This window comes from Perissodus microlepis, chromosome 1 (assembly GCF_051167445.1).
Source record: "Perissodus microlepis isolate ML-2025 ecotype Zambia chromosome 1, ASM5116744v1, whole genome shotgun sequence".
In the NCBI taxonomy this organism is placed as follows: domain Eukaryota; kingdom Metazoa; phylum Chordata; class Actinopteri; order Cichliformes; family Cichlidae; genus Perissodus; species Perissodus microlepis.
Genome location: NC_140461.1, coordinates 33,425,808 through 33,440,198, shown reverse-complemented (window position 1 = coordinate 33,440,198; position 14,391 = coordinate 33,425,808). Strand labels below are relative to the sequence as shown.

The window sequence follows — 14,391 nt, the reverse complement described above, 5'->3', positions numbered from 1 at the left end:
AAATGACTCCAAGGTTCCTCACAGCGTTACTGGAGACCAAGGTAATGCCATCCAGAGTAAGAATCTGGTTAGATACCATATTTCTAAGATTTTCAGGGCCGAGTACAATAACCTCAGTTTTATCTGAATTAAGAAGCAGAAAGTTAGCAGCCATCCAGGTCTTTATGTCTTTAAGACATTCCTGCAGTTTAACTAATTGGTGTGTGTTATCTGGCTTCATGGACAGATAGAGCTGGGCGTCATCTGCATAGCAGTGAAAATGTATGCTATGTCTTCTAACGATACTGCCTAAGGGAAGCATGTATAATGTAAACAGAATTGGTCCTAGCACTGAACCCTGTGGAACTCCATAATTAACCTTAGTGTGTGAAGAGGACTCTCCATTTACATGTACAAATTGGAGTCTATTAGATAGATATGATACAAACCACTGCAGCACAGTACCTGTAATACCTACAGCATGTTCTAATCGCTCTAATAGGATATTATGGTCAACAGTATCGAACGCTGCACTGAGGTCTAGCAGGACAATCTTACGTCGATCTTACGTGCTGCACAATAATGTTTAAAATTTAGTATTTACTGTTATATTCCCATAGATCATTGTGATGTTGTTTATTCTATTACTCTCGTTTTCTTCTGCTCGTTTTCTTTTTTCTTTCTCAACAGGTGATCCAGGTGATCGATATATGTATTTTTTTTTATTTATTTTTTTTCTGCTTATTCTGTTGGTTTTTGTTTTTTGCCCTTCTCCCCCGTCCCTCTTCTCAGCTGTTTTTCTTTCCCTCTTTCTTTCTCCCCTTCTTTCCCCCAGTCAAGTCTGTCCCGTATTCAGCAAGTGAAAATAAAATAAACAATAAAAGGTGAATCAAGTGGACCATTACGGCAAGGCTGGGATGGTCAATTTGGTAAAGTAAATCCGTTGGGCATCTTTCTTCGCCTTTAGACAATAATTCTGATGGCAAAAGAGCCAAACGGGACAGGCAAAAAAAAAAAAAAAAAAAAAAGAATGACTCGGGAGTGTTGATTCATTTAAACTAACATAATCATCCTGCTGCAACCAGGTTTCTGTAAGGCAGAGTAAATCGATTTGTTGATCAATTATTAAGTCATGTACTAACAGAGACTTGGAGGCGAGAGACCTAATATTTAATAATCCACATTTCACTGTTTTACACTTTGGTTCAGATGTGGATACTGTATTGTTCTTTCTCATTTGTTTGTAAGTGTGTAAGACATACTGTATGTGGATTAGGAGGGAATAGAATCATTTCAGGGTCACAGTCTGCTTGCTCAACAGGTGTGTGATAAATAACTGGCACCATGACTCGTAGTATCAGATTTGGTTGTTCCTGCTTGCAGGGTTTTAAAGACTGTTGTGGTCTTCATTTGAATATAACCTATTTCATCTTATTGATGCTTGTTCTTTTCTCTGTTAGTGTGAGGAAAGACACCTCTCATATAAACATTCATTTACATGGAGAGGGGAAAAAAAGAAGTAAGAGGGAAAAAGTACCCTAGTCAGAACTGGGCTTTAGGTGGTGTTCCTGATACTTTATGTTGCTACAAGACCAGGATCTTGATTGCCATCCCTACTGACAGTTAACAGCAGCTAACAGTAGCTAACGAAATTTTAACAACTCATCTCAGTATCACTGCGATCGGACAGAAGTGAGCTTCGTTGACTCATATCGGACTCCTTTAAAAAAGCTTAACAGCCTCTTCCAGAATGAATAAAGTCTTGCCAAGTACTAAGGAGAAACTCTGGGGATCTGGTCCGCAGTCAATTTTCTATCTGAGTACCACAAAAATATAAGATTGACCATATTCATTTTTATTCTGATTTACTGCTAAGCGTTTCTATTATTTAATACCCATCCATTCATCCATTCGCTTCCGCTTATCCTTTCCAGGGTCGCGGGGGACGCTGGAGCCTATCCCAGCTGTCATAGGGCGAGAGGCGGGGTACACCCTGGACAGGTTGCCAGTGTGTTGCAGGGCTAACACAGAGACACAGACAACTATTTACACTCACACCTAGGGTGAATTTAAAATCACCAATTAAGCTAACCCCACTAACTGCAATGTCCTGGGACTGTGGAAGGAAGCCTGAGTATCTGGAAAGGACAGGCTCCAGCCAGATGGTGACATCAAACCCAGGACCTTCTTGCTGTGAGGCAACAGTGCTAACCAACAAGCCATGCTGCTCTCAGAGAGCAGATGAGATTAAGCATACTCAGGTTGGTATGACTGTAAGTTGTATTAATGAGTAATCAGTCGGCACATAGATACTCAAATACAGAATCCAGCTAAGTACATGCAAATAAAATAAAACTAAAACACTGACACAACCAACGTAATTGTCTGATGCCAGAAACAAAGGTAATAATAGTCAGGCAGAACATTTTCAGCCTTAAGCAACTGCATCCAAGCCACTTAAAATTCATTAAGTGAGACAAGTTCCTTAAGTTTTAGTTGATTTCACAGCTGATTCCTGGAGAAATGAGATGCACATTTGATGTTTTTTTAAATGTTCAATTTTAATTTATTGGACGTTATAAATGATGACAGTGAATAATCGAATATGATCCCACCAGTAATGTGTTTGTATCACGTTGGACCAGGGGTCTGAAACTTAAATAAGCTGTGGGCCACTCCTGGCACTGTCATCTCATTGGAGGGCCACTTTAGTGTTCAAATAATACGAAACAAACAAACAAGAAAACACCCACAAATACTTCCGAAAATTTAGTGTTGCTGTTTGGGTTTTTTTTTACATTTCAAATATTGTATAACAAGATAAAACTACAAAAGTGAAAGCAATTTTTCCCCATCACTCTTAACTAACTGAAGCCCTTCATGTAACCACCAATTAAACAAACTAGTCCTCTCTTTCCGGCCAGACACGTGGCAGCACCTCTGCTATAATTTTGTTCATATTTAACCAAATATAAATGCAGACATAAGTGTACACATATTTAAAGAACTTATTTTAACATTGCACTCAACAACAAACAAATCCTCCCTAACAAAGAAGTAACTTCAAGGGCCAAATTGCATTATATTTCTTCACGTCAACATACACGTAGGGGTGACTTGGGCTGCAAGTTGTCCCTGGGCTGCAAGTTTGAGACCCCTGCTTTAAACAATACAGAGGCGGACCGTTTGTGTATATATGGATACTAAATCACGTATCAGCTGCCAGGCCAAACAGAGCAAACTTCTGGCTCAGGCTTAGCTGTCCCAGTCCCATCACCCCATGCCCACACTCCTGACACTGAACCAGCCACACTGATATCTGAAGAAGCAGGCAAGTTCTTTGATGTCAAAGAAATGCCTTATTTCAGGAGGCCCCTTGGGAAAGTTATCTTTTTCTACACACTATTTTTTTTTTTTTGTAATAATACTAATAATATATTATAATTATAACCCACATAAACAACACTTTTGGAGAAGTATGTATTGCTCTTTGTATATTTTGACTGTTGCAGGTGATGAGACCTTTTAGTAAACTATAACTGATTAAAACCTACTTGAGTTCCACCAGGCCTCAGGACAGAGACACAGTTCAGCTGGCTATAATTTGTTTCAAAATTTATATTGAAATGATTATTTAAGTTCTATTTGCCAATATTTAATATTATTAGAAAATATGTAAGGAGTAAAAAATATTAGTATTACACCACTTTATAGAGAATTTAGATGCAGTTTCAGCCATAAAGCTGATGTATGGCTTGGTAATTGTTAGGTACCAATCAATGAAAAAATGAAAAAACAAAAAAACAAAACAAAAAAAACAGACGAACCCCTAATGATGTCATCATTCAGAATATTGAAATGTAAAACATGGTTTCAACAATACAACTTTCCCCAAATTAAAAAAATCTCTGTATCGAAGCAGAATATTATCCATATAACAGTGTTGTATTCTTTTATCACGGTTTAAAATATTAAAGTGGAGTGGCCCAAAGTCTTTTTTTTTTTTTCATGGGACCCCAAATTCCTGGTGGCACCCCTGAGACACACACACACACACACACACACACACACACACACACACACACACACACACACACTGAGAGTGAAGCGAGAGAGAGAAACACAGTAACAGTGACAGGCTAAATGTGGTCAATTCAGGATCCACTGAGATGATTGATGTGGAAGATAAAGATTGCTGCCAGAGCTTTCCATATGACACACAGGTAAGAGGCTCAGCAGCCACAGTCAGATCCCAAAGGCAGCTTTATCATGCTGTTATATAACACACACACACACACACACACACACACTGATGTGGCCGATGTGAGGGCGCAGCCACACTGCCATCGTCAGCACTGGCCAGATCAGATTTAACACCCAACCCCCTCGCACACACGGCCAATCTACCCTCCTCCTTGAGTTCCCTTTAGTGATCCATGGTAACACTTCTGTGTGTGTGTGTATGTACACGTGTGTGTGCGTCTTTCATTTGTGTGACCTGCTGAGGCCAGGCAGGTTACTGAGTGTCAGTGTAGTGATGTAATCCAGAGTCTATTGTAATGTGCGAACAACAGATGTAATAACGGACTCGTTCTCAAAGATGGACTCACAACAGAACCAATGAACACTGTCTGTTTATGCCATATAATAAATATTGTATGACACGTACATGCAAATGCAACAGTTTGTTTGGATTTTAATGCTGTTGTCTGTGAACTGATGCAATGCTTTTATAAAGTGTAGTAGTTGCAGTAGTGCTCAAATTTCATGTCGCAGGGTAACATGATGACGTCACAATATGTAATCTAGATTAGAGCCTGCAGGGACCTGAGATGTACCAGTGTGTCAAGTTTGCCCAACTCTTGATGTTAAAGAAGGAATTGGGAACCAAAGAAACAAAAACACAGAAACACAGATGGACAGAGACTGTGTGTATTTACTGTAAGATTTATACATGCATATACTGAAACACAGGTAAACGTGAATTAATTAAGCAGTTTTTATTCAAGTGAATAAATCCCCCCCCCCTTAGATCTATCTATCTATCTATCTATCTATCTATCTATCTATCTATCTATCTATCTATCTATCTATCTATCTATCTATCTATCTATCTATCTCAAAAACAAAAGAGACATTTTGCGGGACAGATAAAGGACATTTTGTCAGTTTGAGGCCAGTGGATGTTCGTTTGTGTATTGAAGTATAACAGAGACTCATTATTGTCATTACATAATACGGCTCCTCTAATCATACTTTGAATCCTAATATTAGACTGCTCCCATGCTAATCGATTTGTCTTGGCATAATCTATGGCCTGCTCATGTAAGCAAGTCTCCTCCTAAAACTTGATGGTGTCACTGTGTACTGTAGCTTATTACTATTATGTAAACAGCTATACTGCTGTATTTGGCCTGGCTAGCAGGCTTCAGCCACTCAACTTGATGCTGTCTTCTAAATAGATCTGATCTGCAGCTCCACACCGCCGCGCTCCCACAGCAGGGATCGCTTTTATACAAAGCGGATGTTTTTGATAAAGAGAACAAAAGCAGTGGATGACTTTAAAATGCCTGTTAATTCCTTTTATTCTTCCCTTTTTTTAAAAAAAGATTCTTTCACTTTGATTGTTTCCTCCCTGTTAATAAATGGGTAAACCTTATTAGTAGTTTAATTTGATGATAAAATGCTGACAAAGGAACACGTAATTTGTTTTTCAGCAGTTACAGTTTTTCTCCATTGGTTTGGCTCATTTCTTGAAACAGAAATTACATTCTCAAAATAACATGGACAAACCTCCAAACCTCTTGGCAAATGTTCACAACAGAATGCCATTTCTCATTCATTTTATCAAATGGCAAATGCCTTAGTACATGTCTCAATTGTCTCAGTGCATCTTTGCAAATGATTAAGTACAAGTAGCCTACAGTTATACAGTTAGCCCACATTTAGCACATTTTCCAAATGAATAGATCTTGTAGATCTAAACTGATTAGTTGATTCTCAGTCTAATGATCATTCTCTCCAAAACATGTCAGCATGATTTCATTGTATAAGTACTCGCATGCACAACTGTCTGTTCAATTGTCAAAATTGGTCAAGAACATAATACCATGAATACCATATATGAATTTCTTTGAATATTTGATAAATTGATGACAGTCATTGACAGTCAGGTGAAACTAGACTAACGAAGGGGGAGTGTCACACACAGGTGTGTTCCATGATTGTGTGCTGCCAAACACAGATATATAGAGCTTGACCAGAGCCAGTCCAATCTCTGAACATGGATAGACAAGGCCAAGCAAACGGACAAGGGGAAGTTCTTCCTCAAGGAAGAGGAGGAAGAAGAAGAAGAAGAGGAGGACTGAGAATGTGTGGTGGAGGAATAGGGGGAAGAGGCCGAGGTGCGCAAAGACACTGTGCTGTCCCGAATGAAATTCGGGCCACAATTATAGACCATGTCATAAACCATGGCCTCACAATGGCAGAGGCAGGTCGTCGAGTGCAGCCTAATGTGCCTCACTCTACAGTCTCCTCCATCATCCAAACCTTTCGCAGGGAAAACAGGTATGTACTCTATGTAATCTATGATGGAATTATATGTTGTATAGGACAGGGCACTGTGCGTGAGGCAAAAAATGAATAACTTACTATAGAGATTTTGTGTGCATCTGCCTACAGTAGTAGGTCTATACTAACAGGTGGAGAGGACTAGTGGAATGTTTTGATACTAAATATGACAAGAAATATATTGAACAAATTACTGTAAACTATGGAATTACATAATTTATACAGTTTAGAGTAGTATTCCAGTCACTGTGCAATGTTGCATTAGGATTGTGGTGGAGTTACTGTGAGTAAAACAATAATACAATTACACTGGTAACTTACTGTATTCTGTTCTTTGTGTAGGATTGGACGACAACCTCGCGTGGGTGGCAGAGGAAAACTGTTCAATGAACAACAGGAAAGAGAGATTTGTAACATGGTGATGGCAAATAATGCCATCACATTGAGATAGATCCGTGATGCCATCCTTCAGGACAATCATATATTCCAGAATATAAACACAATAAGCATCTCCACAATAGACCGGGTTTTGAAGAAGCATCAGATGACAATGAAACAAATCTACAGGGTACCATTTGAGAGGAACTCTGACAGAGTGAAGGAGCTGCGCTACCAGTATGTAAAAGTAAGTCAGTTACTGGTTGTCTCTCATTATAACCTTACCTGTAATCACAGTAAGCAGTAGTTCACTTATTTGGTTTCAATACCTCCTTTACCTGATTTCAGGATCAGTATTTGCTTTATCTGACTTCAACAATTTCAACAGAGAACTGCAGTTTACTGTATGATACAATTCTCATTATAATCCTTATTTTGTTGTCTCCCAATCAAATCTATCTAATACTGTAGGTTTTACTGTAACATCTCAGTAAATCATCAGTATTTCCCACTCCCCTTTCTATCAAATACCCCTGCAGTACTTCCTCATAGGCCTATCACTAGTTTAGAACCACTGGAGTAGTAGCCTGTAGTATATTGAACCTGTGGGGGAGAACATGTAATTGTCTAACTGTAGTATATGACTCTTCTGTATGACTGATTTTATGTTCTTTACTCTATTTTAGAGAATAATGTCATTGGAAGGACATGAGACCCCTCACATCCTGGTGTTCGTGGATGAAGCTGGCTTCAACCTGGCCAAGGGCCGAAAACGTGGCCGTAATATTATTGGCCACCGGGCCGCAGTGGATGTCCCAGGTCAGCGAGGGGGCAATATAACTGTGTGCTGCCATTTTTGAAAATGGTGTGGCCACTCACATCCCCAGTCTTGGCCCATACAACACACACAAGCTCCTCATCTTCTTGGATCGCCTTTATACCGATTTTATCCCTGAAAATGAGAGAGGTCTCATAGGGCCTCACCTACCCATTTATGTAATTGTGTGGGACAATGTCAATTTTCACCATAGCCCACTCATTAGGGGCTGGTTTGCAACACATCCAATGATGGTCATGGGGTTCCTACCATTTTACTCTCCTTTCCTCAATCCGATAGAGGAGTTTTTCTCTGCTTGGAGGTGGAGAGTGTATGAGCATCATGCTCAGGATCAGCCGTCCCTGCTCCATGCTATGGACGCAGCGTGTGACGACATTACAGGAGATCATTGCAGGGGATGGTTGCGTCATGCACGCCGTTTCTTCCCTCGTTGCATCGCAAGAGAAAGTATCCGCTGTGATGTGGACGAGAATCTGTGGCCAGACGGACAACAGCGTGTAAATAATCAGGAGGGTGAAGACAGTGGAAAAGAGCGGGAGAATGAGTACAGCGACCACTGAATAAGTCCTTGTTTTTTGATTTTGTGTTCATACAATTTGCTACTGTAATGTACATTTTCTTTTTACATATGTATGAAACTTTCTTTGCCTGTGAATAAAAAATGGTTATAATTTCCTTGGTAGTGTGAGTGCAATCTGTGATGTCAAACCTTGGAGGCTACTCTTTTCTGTTGTATATTGTTGGTCCTCTGCCATAGTGACAAAACATCTAAACATTTTGTATGGCAGTACTCACACAATGCCAAAGGGACGATGCATTTTGGGGGCACTGACTATTGAGATTAGAAAGAAATGTAGTTTTGACACATGAGTGAACTGTTTTAGAAGAGATATGAGCTTTTGCAGGTGGACCATGTTGTTGTGATCAACCAGCCAGGTTTATTTTGACAAAAGCACCAACACCGATCTGTGTCGAGAAATGAGCCAAAACTATTGAGAAGGATCTTTGCCATTTTGGAGACACTGACTGTTTAAATGAGAAAGGGATTTAGATTGAAGCCTGAGTGAACAGTTTTGGAAGAGATATGAGCTTTTGCAGGTGAGCTATAGTGTTGTGCTAAACTGTAAGAGTGTTTTGCCAAATGATCTTAGAGTTTTGAGAATGTAATTTCTGTTTCAAGAAATGAGCCAAACCAATGGAGAAAAACTGTAATAGTGCTTGTAGTTTTGCATTTGTATGCTTATGTGCTTTTCAAACATGGGTTTGAACCATGTCTCGTAGTTTTCAGAATGATCTTGAAATAAGTGGAAAAGTAGAGAATGGCAGCAAATATTCCTACAATTGACTTTTGGACTAAACCAAGTTAGGCATGCTGAGGCCTACTAAGAGCATGACAATCTGCCTTCTTTCAGCTGATTGTTTTCTTACCTGGAGGGTAGATGTGAGCAGTTATGACAAACAATTATAATTTTTACTGGATGACCTTACCCGATGTTAACATGTTCTCATCTCTTCCACAAAATCCTGAATAAAATAGCAAGAGAACTGTAATTACAAATTTCTACAACAGAGGTATTATATAGACTCAAGTAAAAATCCAAGTGGTTTGTGCGATATATAGTAAATCTGTTTTGTTTTTTTTGGGGTTTTTTTCATATGCCGTGCACAGTGATTACAGTCAGCCAAGTAACAATACCGATAGGCAAAGTGAAGGCTAATTACTGGTTGTGAAATGAAGGTGAAGTAGTGCTTGATAAGATCTGCAACAAAAAAGTACCACAGCCATTTTATAAACCCAAATATCTCAAAATTTTTAACTCCAGCGTTCTTAATCCATTTTGGTAATTATACCAATCCCAACCTTCTATACTGGGGTTTCAATAAATAATAAAGCAATAATGCGGCCACTTACATACTTCCAAGCTCATAAGCTATTTAAAGGAACCACCAGCACGTTCTGTGTAGATTAAAGCTGCATTATTTATGAATCTGAAGCAAGTCACATATGAGGCGGTCATTTGAGCACCTACTGGTGAAATTGCTGCTTTTCAAGCTTTTTAACTTCCTAAAATTTTCCAATGAAATGGTAATAAGCGATGGATATTATATTGCCTATAAATACACATACAGTACTGTGCAAACGGTTTAGGCAGGTGAGAAAAATGCTGTAAACAAAGAATGCTTTCAAAAATGGAAGTGTTAATCACTTATTTTCATCAATCAACAAAATGCAGTGAATGAACAAAAGCGAAATCTTAATCAAATCAATATTTGGTGTGTCCACCCTTTGCCTTCAAAACAGCATCAATTCTTAGGTACACTTGCACACAGTTTTTGAAGGAACTCCACTGGTAGATTGTTTCAAACATCTTGGAGAACCAACCACAGATCTTCTGTGGATGTAGGCTTCCTCACATCCTTCTGTCTCTTCATGTAATCCCAGACAGACACGATGATGTTGAGATCAGGGCTTACTTCCAGTACTTCTTGTTCTTCTTTACGCTGAAGATAGTTGTTAATGACTTTGGCTGTATGTTTGGGGTCATTGTCCTGCTGCTGAATACATCTGGGGCTAATAAACAATCATTTATATTTCTGAAAGCATTCTTTGTTCACAGCATTTTTTCACACCTGCCTAAAATGTATATGAATATGTAGAATATGCATGCAGGGAGAAGATTTTTGGTACTGGATGTTTTTGGCCAGTCAAATTAGAGCAAACTTTGGTTACAGGGTTAATTTAGCTATAAAGTCAAAAGATATGCCCATTTTATAACATAGTGAATATTGGTTCATTTGGAACAGGACCAATAAAACTGACCAGCCTAAAATGTCTGATAAAAACATCTTAATTCAAATGTATTGATATATTCAAGTGCAAGAAAATATATATGCTGCTTAGTGCATTATTGTACATACAATGTGTACATCCTTCTACTATGGAACACCAGGACTGCCATAATGAATTAATTAAATACACCATTAAATAATTAAGAATTCGCTGAAGAGGAAGGAACACAGTAACTGATTCATCATAGCATTTCCCCAATTTACCAAAAAGATCAGGATAGAAAGAAGAGAGCAGACATAAAATTCAAACTTAGGTTTCCAGGCATTTCATTATTGTGCATGAAGGCAGGCAGACGTGGATGCTGTTAACATTTACAGAGTCTGTCTCAACATAACTAATCAGTGTGTAATTGGGGGAATCCACGCGGAAAAGCAGCAGATCACTGACATCAGAAGACTAATTAAATGGTAAATCTTACAAAGGTCAACAGTGTGTTGGCTAAGGATGAAGAGAGTAGCCACCATATGGCTAAAGATGCCCTCAAGAAGTGTGTCTTCACTGCTCTTTTAATCTTTTGAGCTAATTGTGCCCCCCCTGCACCCCCAGTCTTCTCGTGATTGTGGCCAGTGCTCAGGCAGACAAAATGTGGTCAAACTCTAATCTACTTAACTGCTTGGCACTTTGTTTTTCCAATTATGGTTAGGCCTTGTTATTGTAGTGCTGAAACCCGCTGACATCAGCATTTATTTGGCTTTCTAAGCAAATTTTCTACTCAGAGTTTAACAGACGTGAAACTGTTTTTACAGCGTAAAATAAACAGATACAACCAACAATTTATGAAAGAATCATTTATCCAATGAATACATAGAAACAGTGTGAGGATACTGATCCGATCACTTTTGCTGAGCGTTGTAATGAGTTATTATTTAACTATTCAGCCCACAACAGTTCACTCTCACTGCTCTCACAGTGTAAGTTTTACTAAAGAATCTCATTAAATTTACTGCTAACCAAGAAAGTGTCAGACTGGCTAATCGACACAGTGGAGCACCTGAAAGAGTACTTGAAAGATTGTGAAGATTGGACTTGTATTCATGTTCAGACTTTGAGCAGAGAACACTATAGAAGAACAGCCCATTTTATACTTACCTTTCATTTAGCAAATTTTGTAAGGTGCTTTGTGATAACATTTATATAAAAATTGTTTTCATAGCTTGTTTTTAGTTAAATAAAATATAGCTAATGGCAAGTTTTCAGAAATACAGAGGTCATGTGTAAAATTCTTCAACACACCCCACTGAATGCATATTTATTAATTCATCTGAAATATGTGTTAACTTGTTTATTGAAAAATTTAAATGCATTGTTAGGTTGTTAAATTTCACAAACTTACAGAAACGAAATCAAGAAAAGGATCCTTAGTGTCACCCATGACCCTGTATAAGTCCTCAGAAAGCGAATCCATAGATCTCCAGAGTGTTTCTGTGTGTCTATTTTAGCAGTTATTTTCTATTCAGCTCAGTCCCAGTAAGAAGCCTTTTGTCAGAGAGCTCTAAAAACACATCATACGTGATTTTCTCTGTAATAAAAAGCAGACAGTTGGCTATTAGCTAGTTAAGAGTGTGTAATATATTGGAGCTTAAGACACCAGAGCTGAAATGCAAGAAAACATTGGACTTAGATTTATCATTCTGCCAAAACAGACCACGAATGAACACTGTGAATTTTGCTGGCATATGCAGGATGCTGTTTTCTAAAGCGATTATGTCAGATGGTGTAAAACAAAATTAATTAAAGCGTTCATATGTCCAATCTAAGAGCAGTCGTTAGCGCAGTTATTCACACACGTTACAAGCGCAGAACAAAAAGCAAACAAACAGTGAATGAGTACAGATGCCACTGCGCAGATGTCAGAGACCCAGCAGCTTGTGTCCCCTCCAGATTTGCATCTTTCACTTGAACCGCTCAACTGTGCAAAGAGACAAATGATGAAAATGAGCGGAGAGGCACGAGGGCATTGAAGCGTTAAGGGATGACGATGATGATGGCACTAACAGATAGAAGTATTGTTTGACACCTGTTCTGAATTTTACATTTGAAACTTTCCAGCAACCTTCCATCTCTTATCTCTAGTTTGATGTAAAAATCATGTTAGCAAAGAATATTTTATAGTTTGCTTTTCTTGGTTTTGAGTCCTTTCGCACCTTAATCATAAAATAATGTAGAAAGCTTTTCTCTTAGCCATAAACTTACTGGTATTTTGGTAAAACAAGAACCCAGTCTTATTTAAATATGACAAGAAAGTTGCTTGTTTCATATTTCCTACCTCAGTTTTGCACGCTTCTCCTCACCTCCTCACCAGATCCAATCTCATACCTGCTCCAGCTAATAAACTGCCGCTTATGTAAATGCCACATGTATGATAATTCTAGCTTCTCAATAATAAATGGGAAAACCTCATGAATGAGCCAAATTAGTGCTGACCATCACATCAGCCCCCCAAAACTCCATCATTCTCTCTGTGACCTTTCTCTCCTGGCAACCTGAGGAAGTGGATGATCTCCAGTTTGACAAAAAAAGGGGTAGAAATGGGAGTTAATAGGCAGCTCCTCTGCAAACACTGGGAGTCTTTATGAATAGGAGGCAATCACACAGATCAAATATACAGCAAGGGGAAATGGGTCTGGAATTCAGGAGGCAAAAAAAAAAGAAAAGAAAAGAAAAGAAAAGGAGGGGAAATACAAATTGAAGATGCTGGTAAATATAATAATGTGTGCCCCATGTAATCGTCCCTTTAAATGCAGATACTGAAGAGGAGTGTTGACTGATGTAGACAGAGGAGACACAAGGAGGAGTGCCTGGATGGGGACTGGTCTACAGTTACAAGACTTCTAGCACAGAGCTGGAGATTTTGTTGTCATTGCTGATTTTTTTTTGTTTGTTTGCTTGTTTGTTTGTTTGCAGACTTCATGACGATCCATGTCTGAGCAGCACCATTGTGCTGGCAATGTGACTGATTGATCAGTAGATGAACAGTAAAGATTAAGAGGATGACAAATAAGCATGCTGCTTACACAGCGCTTGGGGCTAATCCTACCCCCTCCACCACCCCCCGGGTTCCCTTTTGAGGACCTGCTGCTGAGGAGAGCCCACAGACAGTGACAGACATCAGAGGGAACACACACGTGCACACAACCTGTTCACGTGCAACAAGTGTCAGCTGGAGCTCATGACAGGACCCCAGCTCATCTGAACAACCACAGCAGAGGTTGCAACACACAGCACGGGCTCACCCTGCCATCTGTCCACCGGGGACCACCGGAGGCCCTGCGGCCCTACGTATTTTTCTTTGAAGCAACTGAGCAGAAGAGGACCAAAACTTTTTCTTATCTGCCTTCGTCAATCACTAGAGGAGATATTTTGAGAGAAAAATAATGGAGGATCACCTTACAAAGATACCCATGATGCCATCCTCTTCCCCCACCGAATCATCTGGCAGCGGTGGGACTGATGACAGCAGGGGAGGTAAGAGCTCCACACCAACGACAACAAGTTGCCAATGGAGTCTGAAGAGTGTAACACTGACTTGGCTCTGTAACAGGGAGGAAAAGTTAGCACTTAAACAATATGAAAGTTTGAAACACCTGAAATTTTTTACTCAACATGCATCGGGTTATGAATGAAATCCAACACAAAGACATTAAAAACTCTCATAAAAACACATAATTATGAGCAAGCAATGCTTTTTTTAAATTATAATTAAGGATTTTATTCAATTTTTGTGAGTGTTTAGACAGACTGTCCTGCTACCAGCAGACAGAGCTGACTGTACAGA

At 39.1% G+C, this 14,391-nt stretch overlaps 1 protein-coding gene across 2 annotated transcripts in view; it reads left to right on the top strand.

Moving 5' to 3' along the window:
* The window catches only part of LOC146394129 (photoreceptor-specific nuclear receptor-like), a 221,292-nt gene that overhangs the window by 201,979 nt on the left and 4,922 nt on the right, over positions 1-14,391 (top strand). Inside the window, exons 1-2 of one of the 2 annotated variants that reach the window (XM_084907995.1) lie at positions 2-7,174; positions 7,614-14,081. In XM_084907995.1, the coding sequence (XP_084764121.1) occupies positions 13,991-14,081 (91 nt within the window). In that variant the 5' untranslated portion in view covers positions 2-7,174; positions 7,614-13,990. Of the gene's footprint in view, position 1; positions 7,175-7,613; positions 14,082-14,391 lie in introns of those variants that run through there. The other variant, XM_084907916.1, reaches the window with a different exon arrangement.